A 14,510-nucleotide genomic window follows, 5' to 3' on the forward strand; every position below is an offset into this window, starting at 1 on the left:
ACCAACTTTATGGAGATGCAGATTTCATTTTCCAAAAGGACTTGGCACCTGCACACAGTGCCAAAGCTACCAGTACCTGGTTTAAGGACCAGTTCTTAATTGGCCAGCAAACTCGCCTGACCTTAATCCCATAGAAAATCTATGGGGTATTGTGAAGAGGAAAATGCGATACGCCAGACCGAACAATGCAGAAGAGCTGAAGGCCACTATCAGAGCAACCTGGGCTCTCATAACACCTGAGCAGTGCCAAAGACTGATCGACTCCATGCCACGCCGCATTGCTGCAGTAATTCAGGCCAAAGGAGCCCCAACTAAGTATTGAGTGCTGTACATGCTCATACTTTTCATGTTCATACCTTTCAGTTGGCCAACATTTCTAGAAATCTTTTTTTTGTATCAGTCTTAAGTAATATTCTAATCTGAGTAAGTATCTGAGATACTAAATTTGGGTTTTTCATTAGTTGTCAGTTATAATCATCAAAATTAAAAGAAATAAACACTTGAAATATATCAGTCTGTGTGTAATGAATGAATATAATATACAAATTTCACTTTTTGAATGGAATTACTGAAATAAATCAACTTTTTCATGATATTCTAATTATATGACCAGCACCTGTATATATATATACATATACACATATATACACACACACACACACACACAAGGCACTTGTTAATATCAATACAATTTATAGAAATTGATAATAATGGGGCAACAGAAGTGAATCTGAGCATGACTATCACAACCAGCTGTTACTACAACACATGTGCACAATAATCACAAACAACTGCTCTTTAAATGTATAATAGTTTATTTAACTCAACACACTCAATAATACTTCATCTAGTAAACATCTACTACTGAAATAATCGACAAGCAGCTATTGGTACGAATTACTAATAAATCTAAGATACAGGCAACAGTCTATGGCACGAACCGCACCTTTAATGATTTGTGGAAGTGTGTGTGCATGTAGGTGTACACGTGTAGGTTAGTAAGGAAAGAAAGACGAAAGGAAAGCACACAGAGGGTCTGAACCGCCACAGAAACACACAGTAACCGTGAACTCTGTTTCACCAGGCGTGGCGCTGGTCCTTTACCTGAGTTAGGTTAAATTAAGTTAATGGCTTTTCACGTTGGTTGTTAACACAACAAAATCCACTGCATGGGATAACACAGACAATATGTAAAAAGGAAACTAGCAGCAACAGAATCTTTACAAACAGGACCCAGACAAGAGCCTCTAACTTTATATCGCTTTGTGAGCGATTAGTGTGTGTGTGCCCTGGTGCGCCTGACGGGGTTTGGCCCAGCTTGGATAGTGGTGAGGCTCCATGATGCTGCTGTGGGGGTGCTGATCCTTGTGTGGCAGCATAGTCGACTGGGAGTGAAAGAGAGCAGCGAACTGTCTCTCCTTTCTGCAGGTAAACTGGGGGGAGGCTGCAGGTTGCTCTGCGGTCTCCTCGAGATCCCAAACATGTCCGGTGAGGGACACAAAAAAGAAATGAAAAGCAGGAAAAGCATAAATAAGAACAAGAACAGTCGGTTATTCGTCCAGTGAGTGTGGGGACGACTGTTACCTAGGTTTTAAGAGTGCAGACATGTGATCAGCGAACACCTCCTGTAGCAACTTGCGGCCCAGTGGACTTAGTGATGTCATGGCCGAATCACGGGGTCTTTCCTGAGCTCCGGTGGGCTTCTTCCAGTGAGACCCCAGGATCTGAATCCAAACCAAACCTCTCACTTAGTGCAGGTTTGTAATGTCTGATGGAGTTTTGACGTCTGTTTCTTTGTTTCATGCTTTGGAATTTACATGTAGGCCTTTCTTTGTTCTCCCACGTGGTGAGGTCCCAACAGATGTCACTGAGGAGTGTAAGTAGATTTTCCCTAGGTGTTTCCAGGCCAGATGAGATATGTAATCCCCAGCGAGTTCTGGGTCTGCCCTGGGATCTCCTCCCAGTGGGAGGCTTCCTGACCAGATGCCTGAACCACCTCAACTGACTCCTTTCGATGTGAAGGAACAGCGGCTCTACTCCAAACCCCTCTCATTTCAGTCTCTTGTATCCACAATCTCATGCTTTTGGTCATCACCCAGAGCTCTTCACTCTTCTGCCCTCTGGCAGGAGATACAGGAGTGTGAGGGCCAGGTTGAAAGACAGTTTTTATTCACAAGCCATCAGACGGATGGCTTGTTGCGACAAACCCAGTATCCCCCATAAGATTTGCAGAAGGACATGATGATAGGCCTACACACATGTAGACTGGGTGGGCGAACTCCCACTCCCAATCCTGCCAGGGTAAAGAGCTGGTCCACTGTTCCACGACCAGGGTAGAATCCGCGTTGTTCCTCTTGAATCTGAGGTTCAACAATCAGACGGAGCCTCCTTTCCAGAACCCTGGAGTAGACTTCCCTGGGGAAGCTGAGCAGCGTGATACTCCGATAATTGCAGCACATCCTCCAGTCCCCTTTTTGGAAAATGGGGACTACCACCCCAGTCTGCCAATCCACAGGTACTGTCCACAACCTCCACGCCACATTGTAGAGGCATGTCAATCACAACAGCCCGGCAATGTCCAGAGCCTTCAGCATCTCAGGGAGATTCTCATCCACCCCTGCTGCCTTGATACCGAGGAGCTTCTTAACTACCCTGGAGACCTCTCCTATGGGTGAGGCTTCCTCTGAGTATTTAGACTCTGCCACCTCCACAAAGGATGTGTTGATCGGGCTCAGGAGTTCCTCAAAGTGCTCTTTCCATCGCCCAACAACATCCCCAGTCCAGGTCAGCAGTTCTCCTCCACGGCTGAACACAGCCAAGCCCGGCTTTCCCTTCCTGAGCTGCTGAACGGTTTGCCAGAACTTCCTTAAGGCCACCCGAAAGTCCTTCTCCATAGCCCCCTGAACTCCTCCCACAGTTATTGCTTCAGCGACCACTTAACCCTCTGGCGCCCCAGTACTGATCTGCTCTTTTACATGGTTGTTCTCGGTTATAGTTGCAGGCAGAGGTTAAATGTACATGGCGAAAAGGGAAGGAGAGTGGGCATCCTTGTCACATCCCTCATATTATTTTTGACTTTGATATAGCAAGTAGTATTTTTTTGATATTGTAATAATAATAGTACAACCCCAATTCCAAAAAAGTTGGGACACTGTGTAAATAAAATAAAAAATAAAAACAGGATGCAATGATTTGCAAATCTCATAAACCCACATTTTATTCAAAATAGGACAAAACTAAGAAAATGTTGTGATGGATGCAGTATGTGGTTTGGCACTGTCTTGCTGAAATATGCAAGGCCTTCCCTGAAAGAGATGTTGTCTGGATGGGAGCATATTTTGTTCTAAAACCTCTATATACACTGCCTCTCCAGATGTGTAAGCTGCCCACGCCATGGGCACTAATGCACCCCCATACCATCAGAGATGCAGGCTTTTGAACTGTGCACTTATAACAAGCTGGATGGTCCCTCTCCTCTTTAGTCCACAGGACACAGCATCCATGGTTTCCAAAAAGAATAAAAAATTTTGATTCATCTGACCACAGAACCGTTTTCCATTTTGCCTCAGTCCATTTTAAATGAGCTTTGGCCCAGAGAAGACGACGGCGTTTCTGGATCGTGTTCACATCTGGCTTCCTCTTTGCATGATACAGCTTTAACTTGTATTTATGGATGACACAGCGAACTGTGTTCACAGACAGTGATTTGATGCAGTGATTTCCAGTACAGAATCATGCCTGTTTTCAATGAAGTGCCGGAAGGGCCCGAAGATCATGAGCATCCAATATTGACCTTCATTATATTATGTATTGTAGATGGTGGGACTTTCAAAGTCTTCTCAATTTTACATTGAGGAACATTTTTCTGAAATTGTTCCACAATTTCTAGACACGTTTTTTTTCTCAGACTGGTAAACCTTTGCCCATCTTTTCTTCTGAAAGACTCTGCCTCTCTAAAATGCTCCTTTTATACCCAGTCATGTTATTGACCTGTTGTCAGTTAACCTCATTAGTTGCAAAATGCTTCTCCAGCTGTTTTTATTAGTACCACTTACTGTTCCAGCCTTTTGTTGCCCCCTTCCCAACTTTTTTGAGCAAATGTTTTTCATGAAATGGTAAAATGTCTCACTTTCATCTTCTGATATGTTGTCTATGTTCTATTGTGAATAAAATATGGGTTTATGAGATTTACAAATCATTGCATTCTGTTTTTATTTACATTTTACACAGCATATGCTGTCTGTTCAGGTATAAAACTCAAACCTGCCTGTAACTGCATTTTCAAGACCCTATCTGACTGAACACAACAGGTACTGCCAGATCTAAAACTTGAAACTTGAAACTACATTTTTGCTACACACTGGCTACACTCTTGCTTTCCCCACTGGGCATTTTGTATCTCCTTGTAATACGCTAGTATACTAGTACAAGTCTTACAGCTAAAAGAGTTATATCAAGCTGTGTTCAGAGCCTGGTCCTACTTTGTTTGTAGTTGAGAGAAGACACACAGGCCCCATCAGTCATTTTTGTACCTGCGCAGAAAGCTGAAGTACTCCTCATGTCTGGCCTTTGTGTTCTGCATCATGATGGTCTGGAACGTCTGGCGGTCCAGTTCCCAGATGTGAGACTGGGACACAGCTGGATGAGAGTGGAACCATTAATAACTCATTAAACCCAATGCTTTATCATCACTGTGGATGTTACAGTTCCTCATGAATGGAGGGCTCAGCCTATTAGAAGAATATCCGGAGACTTTAACTGCATGAGCTCAATGTTTAACAAGACAATTGAAGTTTTTGTAAAAAGTGCATATCAGATAGTCCACAAATTATTGTTCAGAGTAGAGTCATTTATATACATCATTTTTAAATTGTACAATCTAATTTAGAATAGTAATTTAAGTTTGTTATAGTTAAACAGCGATTATTCCAAAGGCACAATCCATGCTTAAACAAAATATTACATTGCTGTCACTCACCTTTAACAGTGGCTGTTCTCTTACAGTTGTACAGAATGGCCAATTCTCCAAATGCTGTGCCTGAATGCATCTCCCCCAGCAGCTTCCCATTCTGGATAACCTCAAGCAAGCCCTCTGTAGTGAGGAACATACAACACACAGTTCACACTTATTTGATCATCTTCATCTTTGTTGAATGAGTGTATATTTTGGAAGATCTTTGCCTTTACAAGACAAGTAAAAGTGGTCCAAGTAGTCGTAATGTGACATATTTTTTTAAATATCATTTTTATTGGGTATTTCCATGCCACATTGCAGAAAACAGAGACACACAAGAAAACAGAAACAAACTAAATTATAAAAAAAAAATTATTACATAATGAATGTATTATATTGTATTGTATTATATTTATGAATGACACTGCTGCATTACTAGCACAACGCTTGTCTTGGCACAAGCACAAAATATAGAAGATTCTCTATCATGTCGTATCAAACCTTCACCATATGCAAATCTACCACTGAGCACTTAAACTAAGGCACAGCATTTCACCTCCAGAGCCTTAAGTTGTACTTGTCTTTCTAGTTACCATAGGCTCCTGAGCAATGGAGCAGGCGGAGCAGCTGTACCTCCAAATTTAAACTTAGAGGAGCACCTGCACACTTTTTGGCCAGACAGCTTTGGTATTTAGCTTGTATCAAAATTAGTTCTATCTGGCGATGTCATATGTAGTATGCAAATTAGAGAATTACATTTCCCATCCATACCATAGACGGTATGGTCCTTACTTGAAGCGGTTTTGTCATATAAACTCCAGTAAATATGCTAACATATGCTAACTAATCATTGAGCATGGAAAGAGACGTGTATGGCAACATTCAATACATAATAGTGCTTTACACAAAGACACTGTGGCTTAGTAGGGAAAAAGAAACCCCTAATAGAGTCATCTCTGGATCAGGATTAAACACACAGCGACACAGAACATGTCAGAGAACCACATGAATATGTATCACCAAAAATGATACAGTTTTGGGCGTGAAAGAAAAGGTCAGAGAGTCTTCTGCAGATTTACACCCATCACCTACAGAGAGGAAATGGTAGGAAAGATTCAGTGCAATTTAGTTTCAGAATAATGAACCCTTCACATCACAAGATCAGGTCCTGCTGAAGCCCTTTATCCAAACATCATCCCCAATCTGTGTAGCCAGTTCCTTCTCCCAGGCATCTTTCAGAGAGTGTGTGGCATAATTCACTGGTTCAGAAAACATATTTACAAAGTCTGACTCCAGTTTTCTGGACTCAGATAGGCCCAACAGACACTTATAAATCATTTTTTCCTCAGGGAGAAACTCAAAGTGACTGTACCAGCTTTTTGGTGGAGCTACTGTGGTATCAAATATTGAGATATCACATAATGTAAATATAATGTTTTGGTTAAATGTTGATTAAGATGTAGTATGAATTGATAAAGAGTTGTAACACAATGGTTTAGTATAACAGGAGTGTTGATCAAATAACAAAGGTGATGGAACAGGTAACCAAATATGACATTTTATACTCTGTTTTAAATATATTGCTTTAAAAAATACAGTAAGAAGAAACCAGAATCTAATGGTGTAAACTGGAGTGAATACTCAGCTTAGCTTAGCTGATGAGATCACTCTGCTGATTTTGGGCTATAGAAGAAGTGAACCTTGCACTGTGTGTCAGAACTGTTCAGGATTTGATCTTGTTCAGGTCTCAGGCTTGTTGTCGACAGTAAACCTCTACTGCGCTGAACTCTGAAGTCTCCTAGTGCCTGTTTGGAAGACTGACTCTTTGGTTTTTGACACTTTGAAAAACTTTGAACCTGGAAGGAGAACCTGGGGGTTGGGGGTTCCCTCCCACAACACTATCACATTGGAAACACTTGACATAATAATGTGATGAAGACCTCTATAAATCGCAATTTGTGTTGAATTTGAATGACCCTCGATGGTAAATGGTAAACTCAAAGCGCTTTTCCATCACATCCTCATTCACACATCATTCATTCAGGAGGAATCAAAGTTGGAGGAGACTGTTCTTTCACACAAGGACACTTTGACTTAGAGGAGTCAGGGATCGAACTGCCTGCCCTCCAATTGATGGACGGCCCACTCTACCTCTGAGCCACAGCCGCCCCTATGGCTGGCCTTCGGGCTTTTCCTAAACTTAGTTTCTATACCAACTGGTGTTGTAAAATGTATAAATTCACAAAGTAATTTCAAATGGTCGACAAGAATCAGAGCTAAACACATTCTTCTGAGCTGACCTGCCAGTACGTAGAGGTAGTTTCCAGGTTCCCCCTCCTGGATGACCTGCTGTCCCTCCGTATAAATCTTCTCACACATACAATCCACCATCTCCCTCATGTGCTGTGGCTCCAGCTTCTTCAGAAAGTCATTGTTCATAATGGCATCATTGATGAGCTTCTTGGTGCTAGGGATGGAAAGAAGAAGCAGAAACAAACAGAGACGATATCAAGTTAAATCGATTGTATTTATATCGGCCAACAATGTTTCCCCAGAACAGGACATGAATGGAATTATTTGATATAATGCACAACAGGACAGTTGAAGAAATGCGAGGAGTCTGTGGCTATAATACCCCACAGTGACATCATTATTTGAAGGGGGTAAGGATACTATGAGTTTACCAGGAACGTCCCAGTCTAGATGGAGTCTAGATACTGGGCGCTGGATGTGATGAGAACTGGAGGTGTCTCAGGTGGAGGATGGTGCGCATCGTTCTGACGTTGAAATGGCAACTGACAGCAGCAGCGTGAGAGGCTTTCAAAGAAATCATGGCAAAATCTGATTGATTGAGTTGGAAAAGGACGAGAGGGGGAGGCTGCGAGACAGCCCCGAGATACCTTCCACGCCCTCCAAACCCACGAGCTGAGCCCAGAAAAGAGTGATAAGAGAGATATTCAGTTTAGCTGTACGTAAGTTATTGTGATTCTGTATGCTGCTGGCAAATAAAGCCTAGTGGTTTGCTCCACAGATAGTTATCTCCTTTGGATTGGATTGGATTTTTAGATTTTGGAGGTGAGGATGGAGAGAGAAGCAGGAGCAGAATAGTTAATGGCATCGCAGATAAAACACTGTCACAGTGACCATGGATATGGCCAGACACTCAGAGCAGCTCAAACAACAAACCACATCGGGAATAACTAAAGGGGAACACACAGCCGGGATGGACACAATCAAAAGAAAAGAGAGGGCCAAAAGTAGAAAGAGAAATTCACATCACCCCAATCAAAACAAGAGCTGTGGTAGGTGCAATGTGTAGCCACATGCAATGAAAGCAGTGTGAATGGCAAGAAAGACACTTTGTTAGTCTCTAAGTCCAAAAGCAAGCAGGTAGTGTCAGGATCTACAGAAGAAGTTTCAGATGCACACACCTCTTTCATGAATATCGCCGTTTTAAGCCGCCTGATGTCAGCAGCTGGAGACTCAGGGGAGTATTTGCTCTAAGGCCGTGATGGATAACTGAAGCCAGTGACATTTTGTTCAAGGACCTTGGCTGATGCTTAAAAACCATCTGAATCAGTTGAAAACGACATGTTTGGGTATCAGAGCATTTCTACAATTTCCTGTGTAGGTTAATGTTCGGTATCACTTAGCACCTGGCTGATGAGGGCACAAGGGTTGTCACTTTTATTTTATATTGTGCGTATTTTAGTTACTCTGTGATGCTGTATATGACGTGTGTGTGAACTAAGCTAACATATCCCCATGTTCTTCATTAGCATTGAATTATGAAAGTTTGTTCAAGGGAAACGCTCTTGCCTTGGAAAATATGTTATTTATAGTTATTACGGTTGATTTCATATGAGCGAACAGCTCAGAAGAAACAGTACTTCATGTACATTAAGGCTGCTTTTCCAATAAGTTTAAATCTTATCAGCTAAAGTATAAATAAATGTATTAGTATTACTATACTACACATTAAGCTCTCTAATACACAGACTGTTAAGTTAAACAATTGTACTGGGAGACATTTCAAGGATATATGTGTAATTAAGATGTCTATTTTATGTCTTTCACCAGCTCTTACGGTGTGTTCAGGTATGTTCAAGTGTTTGCAATGTGCAACTATGTGTTCATTAAAACAAGCAGTGAACCATCAGTCAGAGAGCCAGACCATTATTCAGCCTATGAATATGAAGCTTTGATGGTGAAGCTGCTACTCTTATTACTGTAAACTGTACATGTGGCTTGCTCTTACAGAGAGAAGAGAATATATATTTAGTTCTTACACCATCGCCATGTGCACCTTTTTAAAGATCACACGTTTGTCCTAGAAGATTCATGCAATTATGAGGAAAAGGAATCAGTTATGCCAAGTTTGATTTTTCAAAAGCTGGCATGTTATTCATGTAATATTTGTCACAACATCCTCTAGGCATCATCACTGCCTGAACACCCACATCCATAAACATTAGTTTACACCAAATAAGGTAAGATGGGACAGGAAGCCATCAGTTCTTACTGTTTGTTAAATAGCATTTTAAAAAGTGAGGCAAGAGATGTTTGGTGTAAAACTACGTGCTCCTGTTCGTTTGCAGGTTCGAGCCGTAACCCAGCTGTCAGCCTCATGGTACACTGAATTAGATGGCCATAAGAAATAATAATAAATGTGATCACATCAGTGCTGCATTAACACCGTTGGGTTTTTTAGCAGATGTGATCGCTACACCAATAGTCTTACAATTTTGGGTACAGTTTTAATTTATTCAAATGATTTCCCTGAGCATGTGTTTGTGCGTGTCCCTGATTACCATATCACACAAATGATGTGCTAGTGCATTCAGTGAAAGGGAGGGTGCTGAATAGGTTTGAGAGTAGCAGACAAGTGAGGCAGCATAGGTTGTGTGTAATTGAAGCTCATAATGAAGCCCATAATGACCCAGACCCTGCATTTAGATCCCGTGGCCTTTTGTTTCCCTCCACGTCTTTCTATTATCCTACCATGCTAATGTATCCTTTCAGATGTGGGGGATATTACAAAAGCTGGCCAGAACTCTCTCATTCTCCTGCCAGTGATATTCTGTTTGGGCTGATCACAATTAATCAAACTGTTTAATTGAAACTAGACAGCAATTGAAGGATTTGTTGATTTCCACTGATATAATACATTGTTTGTTTCTGTAGTAAACATATCTCCGTCTTACAGAGATTTGTGTCTGAATTCAATCAGCACGGTTTACTTCCTGTTTGTGCTCTTTCATTCAGAATGCGAGGCAATGATATTCACCATTCGACGTAAACAAACAACTTCTTCCCTCCAGTAATTACACTAATTTAACTTCTGCTTAGCTGCACATCCCATACTGGGCCATACTGGGCCATACTGGGCCATACTGGGCCATACTGGCATGATTTTTTTCCCTATGTAGTCTAAAACACGCATATTTTAGATTTGCATTATGTATTTTACGAGATTCCTGGCAAACACTGATTCCAACCACCAGACATGGGGTGTCAGGAACCAACATTTAGTTTACAGTTTGGGGCAGTCAGAGACAAACGACACGGCATCACTGGCACCTGCACGAATATATACTACTCACAAAAAGTTAGGGATATTCGGCTTTCAGGTGAAATTTCGGGTTGAACCTAAAATGCATTCTAACCTTTCCAGGTGAACTTAATGTGACCTTCTCTAAACCTTTGAATGCACATGTCCAACTGTTCAGTGTTTCAGTACTTTTTGCACCAGCTGCTGTTCTCTAACAAGAAGCTTAACAGCAACATTCACAACAGGTTTGATCCATGAATCCACCAATACATTTCCTGCTTCAGTTAGAATTGGTATTTAAACAGTCCTCCTCATCCTGCTGTTCACATTCTGACATCATGAGACCAAGACGACACCTAACAGTTGATCAGCAGCACCTCAACACTGGAGGCTTCAAACAGGAAGTCCTCAGACGGAGGTGTTCACTGAGCTTAGAGGGTCACAGAGTGTCATCAGGAGGTTGGAACAGTGATACAGAGACTGGAAGAGTCACAGAAAGGAGAGGAGTGGACGTCCTTTGGCCACATCCCAATTTATTGAGACACTGAAAATGTTTTGTTGTGGTATACCTACCACTGTTGGTAGATTTTCTTTCAATAAATTGTTTAAAATGAAGAAACTACCATTGCATGCTACTACTAAAATGCCCTTCTTTCATGATATAATATCACAGTAGCATTAACTTTTTCCATTTTCCATATATTTCATCTGAAAGTCGAATATCCCTAACTTTTTGTGAGTAGTGTATACTGCAAGATGTCAAACAACACATCAGCCTTGTGCATTCACCAGAGACAAAGAAGTTATAGGACTTAGCTTGTAATCATGAGTTGTGACTTACCACCTCATAATCCTGTAATAATTCTGCGTAAAGTGTACAAACAACCCCCCCCCACTGTGGGCTTGATACAATCACGTGTGAGTGAGCCGCAGTGAGAAAAGTCGTCACCAGTACGGTCCGTCGCAGCTGCCATGTTTCTCATTTGCAGCACAGACTCTGTGTGTGTCGTGTCCCTTTAACTTACTGTGAGTCCTTGCGCACAGCCTTTGCAATGGAGGTGTGTGCTGCTCTCAATCCTCCATAGAAGTTGTCTGAGGTGGGTTCGGCAGAGACGCCCTCTTTTGCTTTGAGCCTGCGGTGAACCTCCACAGCCACCCTGTGGAAGCGGCAGGGGCCCTGGTTGATGACGCTGAAGAGGTGGTGGCTGTGGTCGCACAGGGCCTGTGGAGAGTGGCCCAGGCTGTTGTTGTAGCCAATAGCATCCTGGAGCTTGTCAATCTGAGAGATCTTGGCCTCCAGCTCCCTCTGAAGATGCTGCAATTGAAGCCCCTGGGCTTGAAACTCTTGCTCCCGACGCACCAGCTCTGCCTCTAGGTGGGTAATCCGCAACCTAAGGATGGGCATTGGTTCAGTCACTGAGCGCCTCACAAAGCCACATTGCTGTACACAACCTCAGTCTTCATGACAAGTGTGGAAAGCATCTAACAAGAAATGTTGAGCTTGACCACGTCAGTCAGTAAATTATCGGGGAAGTTCAGACTGAAACATGACTCTCAAAACTCTTTACTCTTGTAACACCTACTTAAACTTGGTGTAATTTAAACAAGAATACATACTGTATGTGGAATGTGCCAAAAGTTGGATGAGCAAAGAAACCCAGGATATTTGACCTATCACCACACCCTTAAAGGATGTTTTCTCTGCACAGAGTGGAATACCTTTCATGGGCTGGATGTGGACACTGCTGCTGAGACTGTAACTATATCCAATTCTGTGTGGACAATATTATACCAACAAAGGAAATAACTGTTTACCCCAACAACAAACCGTACATTACTAAGGAGGTTAAAGACTGTATTAACCGTAAAAAAAAGAGCATTCAAGAACCAGGACAGAGCCCAACTCAAACTGGTTCAAAAGGAACTGAATCACATGCTTAAAGAAGCAAAAAGGAAACACAAAGAGACAATAGAACAACACTTTGCTGCTAACAATTCCAAAAAAATGTGGGACACCATGAAGAAAATCACCAACATGACTCCTGCTCAAAAAGGTCTCAGCACCCTAAATGACCTTCAGAAGGCAAGGGAGCTGAATGACTTTTATTTAAGATTCGAAACCCAGGACTTCTCCTCTGAATGTGAGGAGGTCCTGAGGTCCATTTCAGTGACTGAGCAGGACCCAAGGCTGGTGATTCATCCCCATGATGTCCAATCCGCTTTCAGGTCTGTCTGCACAAAAAAGGCTTCAGGACCGGATGGGATATCTGCCTTTCTGCTCAAATCCTGTGCAGAGGAGCTCATAGCGGTGTGGATGCACACTTAGACTCCTTTCAGTTTGCCTACAAACAGGGTCGCGGCACTGATGACGCTATCAACAGCATGACACATCTGGTCAGTAAACACCTCGATGACCCCAAAGCTTATGCACGTGTGTTGTTCATTGACTTTAGCTCAGCGTTCAACACAATGCAGCCGCACCTGCTTTTGGGAAAACTGAAAGAGATGAACGTGAACCCTTACATCCTGAGGTGGTATCACTCCTTCCTGACACAGCGCACACAGCAAGTCAGGGTCAACAGCTCCCTCTCGGAACCCAGATTGATAAGTACAGGCGCCCCACAGGGCTGTGTCCCCGGTCCTCTTCACATTGTACACAAATGATTGTGTTACAACACACCCAGAGAACTTTATTATTAAGTTCTCTGATGACACAGCTATCGTCAGCACGCTGACGGTAGCCCACTGGACTATTTCTCAGAAATAGAGGAATTTGTCCAGCGGTGTGACCAAAATCATCTTGTGCTCAATGTGGGGAAGACAGAGGAGATGATATTTGATCCAAAGACTGTTGGTGACCACGGGCCAGTCATCATTAAAAACAAACACATCAGTCAGGTGGGTTCATACAGGTATCTGGGGGTCCACATTGACAACACACTCAGCTGGAGGGTACCTGTTGGAAGTCTCTGCTCCAAACTCCAACAGCGTCTTTACTTCCTACATAGACTTAGGGTCTATGGAGTGGAGCAGAGGATCATGCTGTTGTTCTACCGGGCTGCATTGGAAAGTATCATCAGATACGGCATTGCAGCCTGGTACGGCAACCTGACTGTGCAGTCGAGGTCACAAATTACCGGTCTGGTGCGGACTGCCATGAAGATCATGGGGGTCAGGAACCCTCCTTCCCTCCGGATGCTTTATGAGCGGTCCGTCACCGGTCTGGCACAGAAAATTGTGACTGACCCAACTCACATTCTGCAACATGAGTTCCAGCTACTGCCTTCCGGCAGGAGATTCAGGGTCCCCAGAACCAGGCTGAACCGCTACAAGAACTCATTCCTGCCAACATCCATCAAACTGCTTAACAACCACAAGCTACATGGTGCAATGTTCATGTGTGTGGAATATATGCAGCAGTGCTGTACATACTTATGTATATATATATATATGTATGTATGTGTGTGTATGTATATACAGTATATGTGTGCATTTCTTATGTATGTATTTCTCTACACATGTATACTTACTTCTGTGAAGTATGCTGCTGCTGCACTTTTATTTAATTTTAATTCTTTCTATTGTTGTTAGTGTTGTTTTTCTATATTGTAAACTGCAGCTGGACAGAGTCCAGGAAAAAGTTCCCCACGGGGAAAATAAAGTATATCTTATCTTATCTTATCAGATCCTGCATCATATTTTAACTTTGACCTAATGTACCATAAATACAGTGGGGCAAAAAAGTATTTAGTCAGCCACCAATTGTGCAAGTTCTCCCACTTAAAAAGATGAGAGAGGCCTGTAATTTTCATCATAGGTACACTTCAACTATGAGAGACAGAATGGGGGGAAATCACATTGTCTGATTTTTAATGAATTAATTTGCAAATTATGGTGGAAAATGAGTATTTGGTCAATAACAAAAGTTCATCTCAATACTTTGTTATATACCCTTTGTTGGCAACGACAGAGGTCAAACGTTTTCTGTAAGTCTTCACAAGGTTT

General features: G+C 42.3%; 1 protein-coding gene across 1 annotated transcript in view; it reads right to left on the reverse strand.

Annotated features, from left to right (window-relative positions):
* Window positions 1-14,510, reverse strand: part of LOC139210911 (cGMP-dependent protein kinase 2) — a 38,889-nt gene that overhangs the window by 22,331 nt on the left and 2,048 nt on the right. Inside the window, exons 2-5 of the mRNA XM_070841115.1 lie at window positions 11,531-11,896; window positions 7,255-7,421; window positions 4,979-5,092; window positions 4,533-4,638 (exon numbers count right to left, since the gene is read on the reverse strand). Of these exons, the coding sequence (XP_070697216.1) occupies window positions 4,533-4,638; window positions 4,979-5,092; window positions 7,255-7,421; window positions 11,531-11,896 (753 nt within the window). The remainder of the gene's footprint in view (window positions 1-4,532; window positions 4,639-4,978; window positions 5,093-7,254; window positions 7,422-11,530; window positions 11,897-14,510) is intronic.

Source organism: Pempheris klunzingeri, chromosome 12, assembly GCF_042242105.1.
Source record: "Pempheris klunzingeri isolate RE-2024b chromosome 12, fPemKlu1.hap1, whole genome shotgun sequence".
NCBI lineage: Eukaryota > Metazoa > Chordata > Actinopteri > Acropomatiformes > Pempheridae > Pempheris > Pempheris klunzingeri.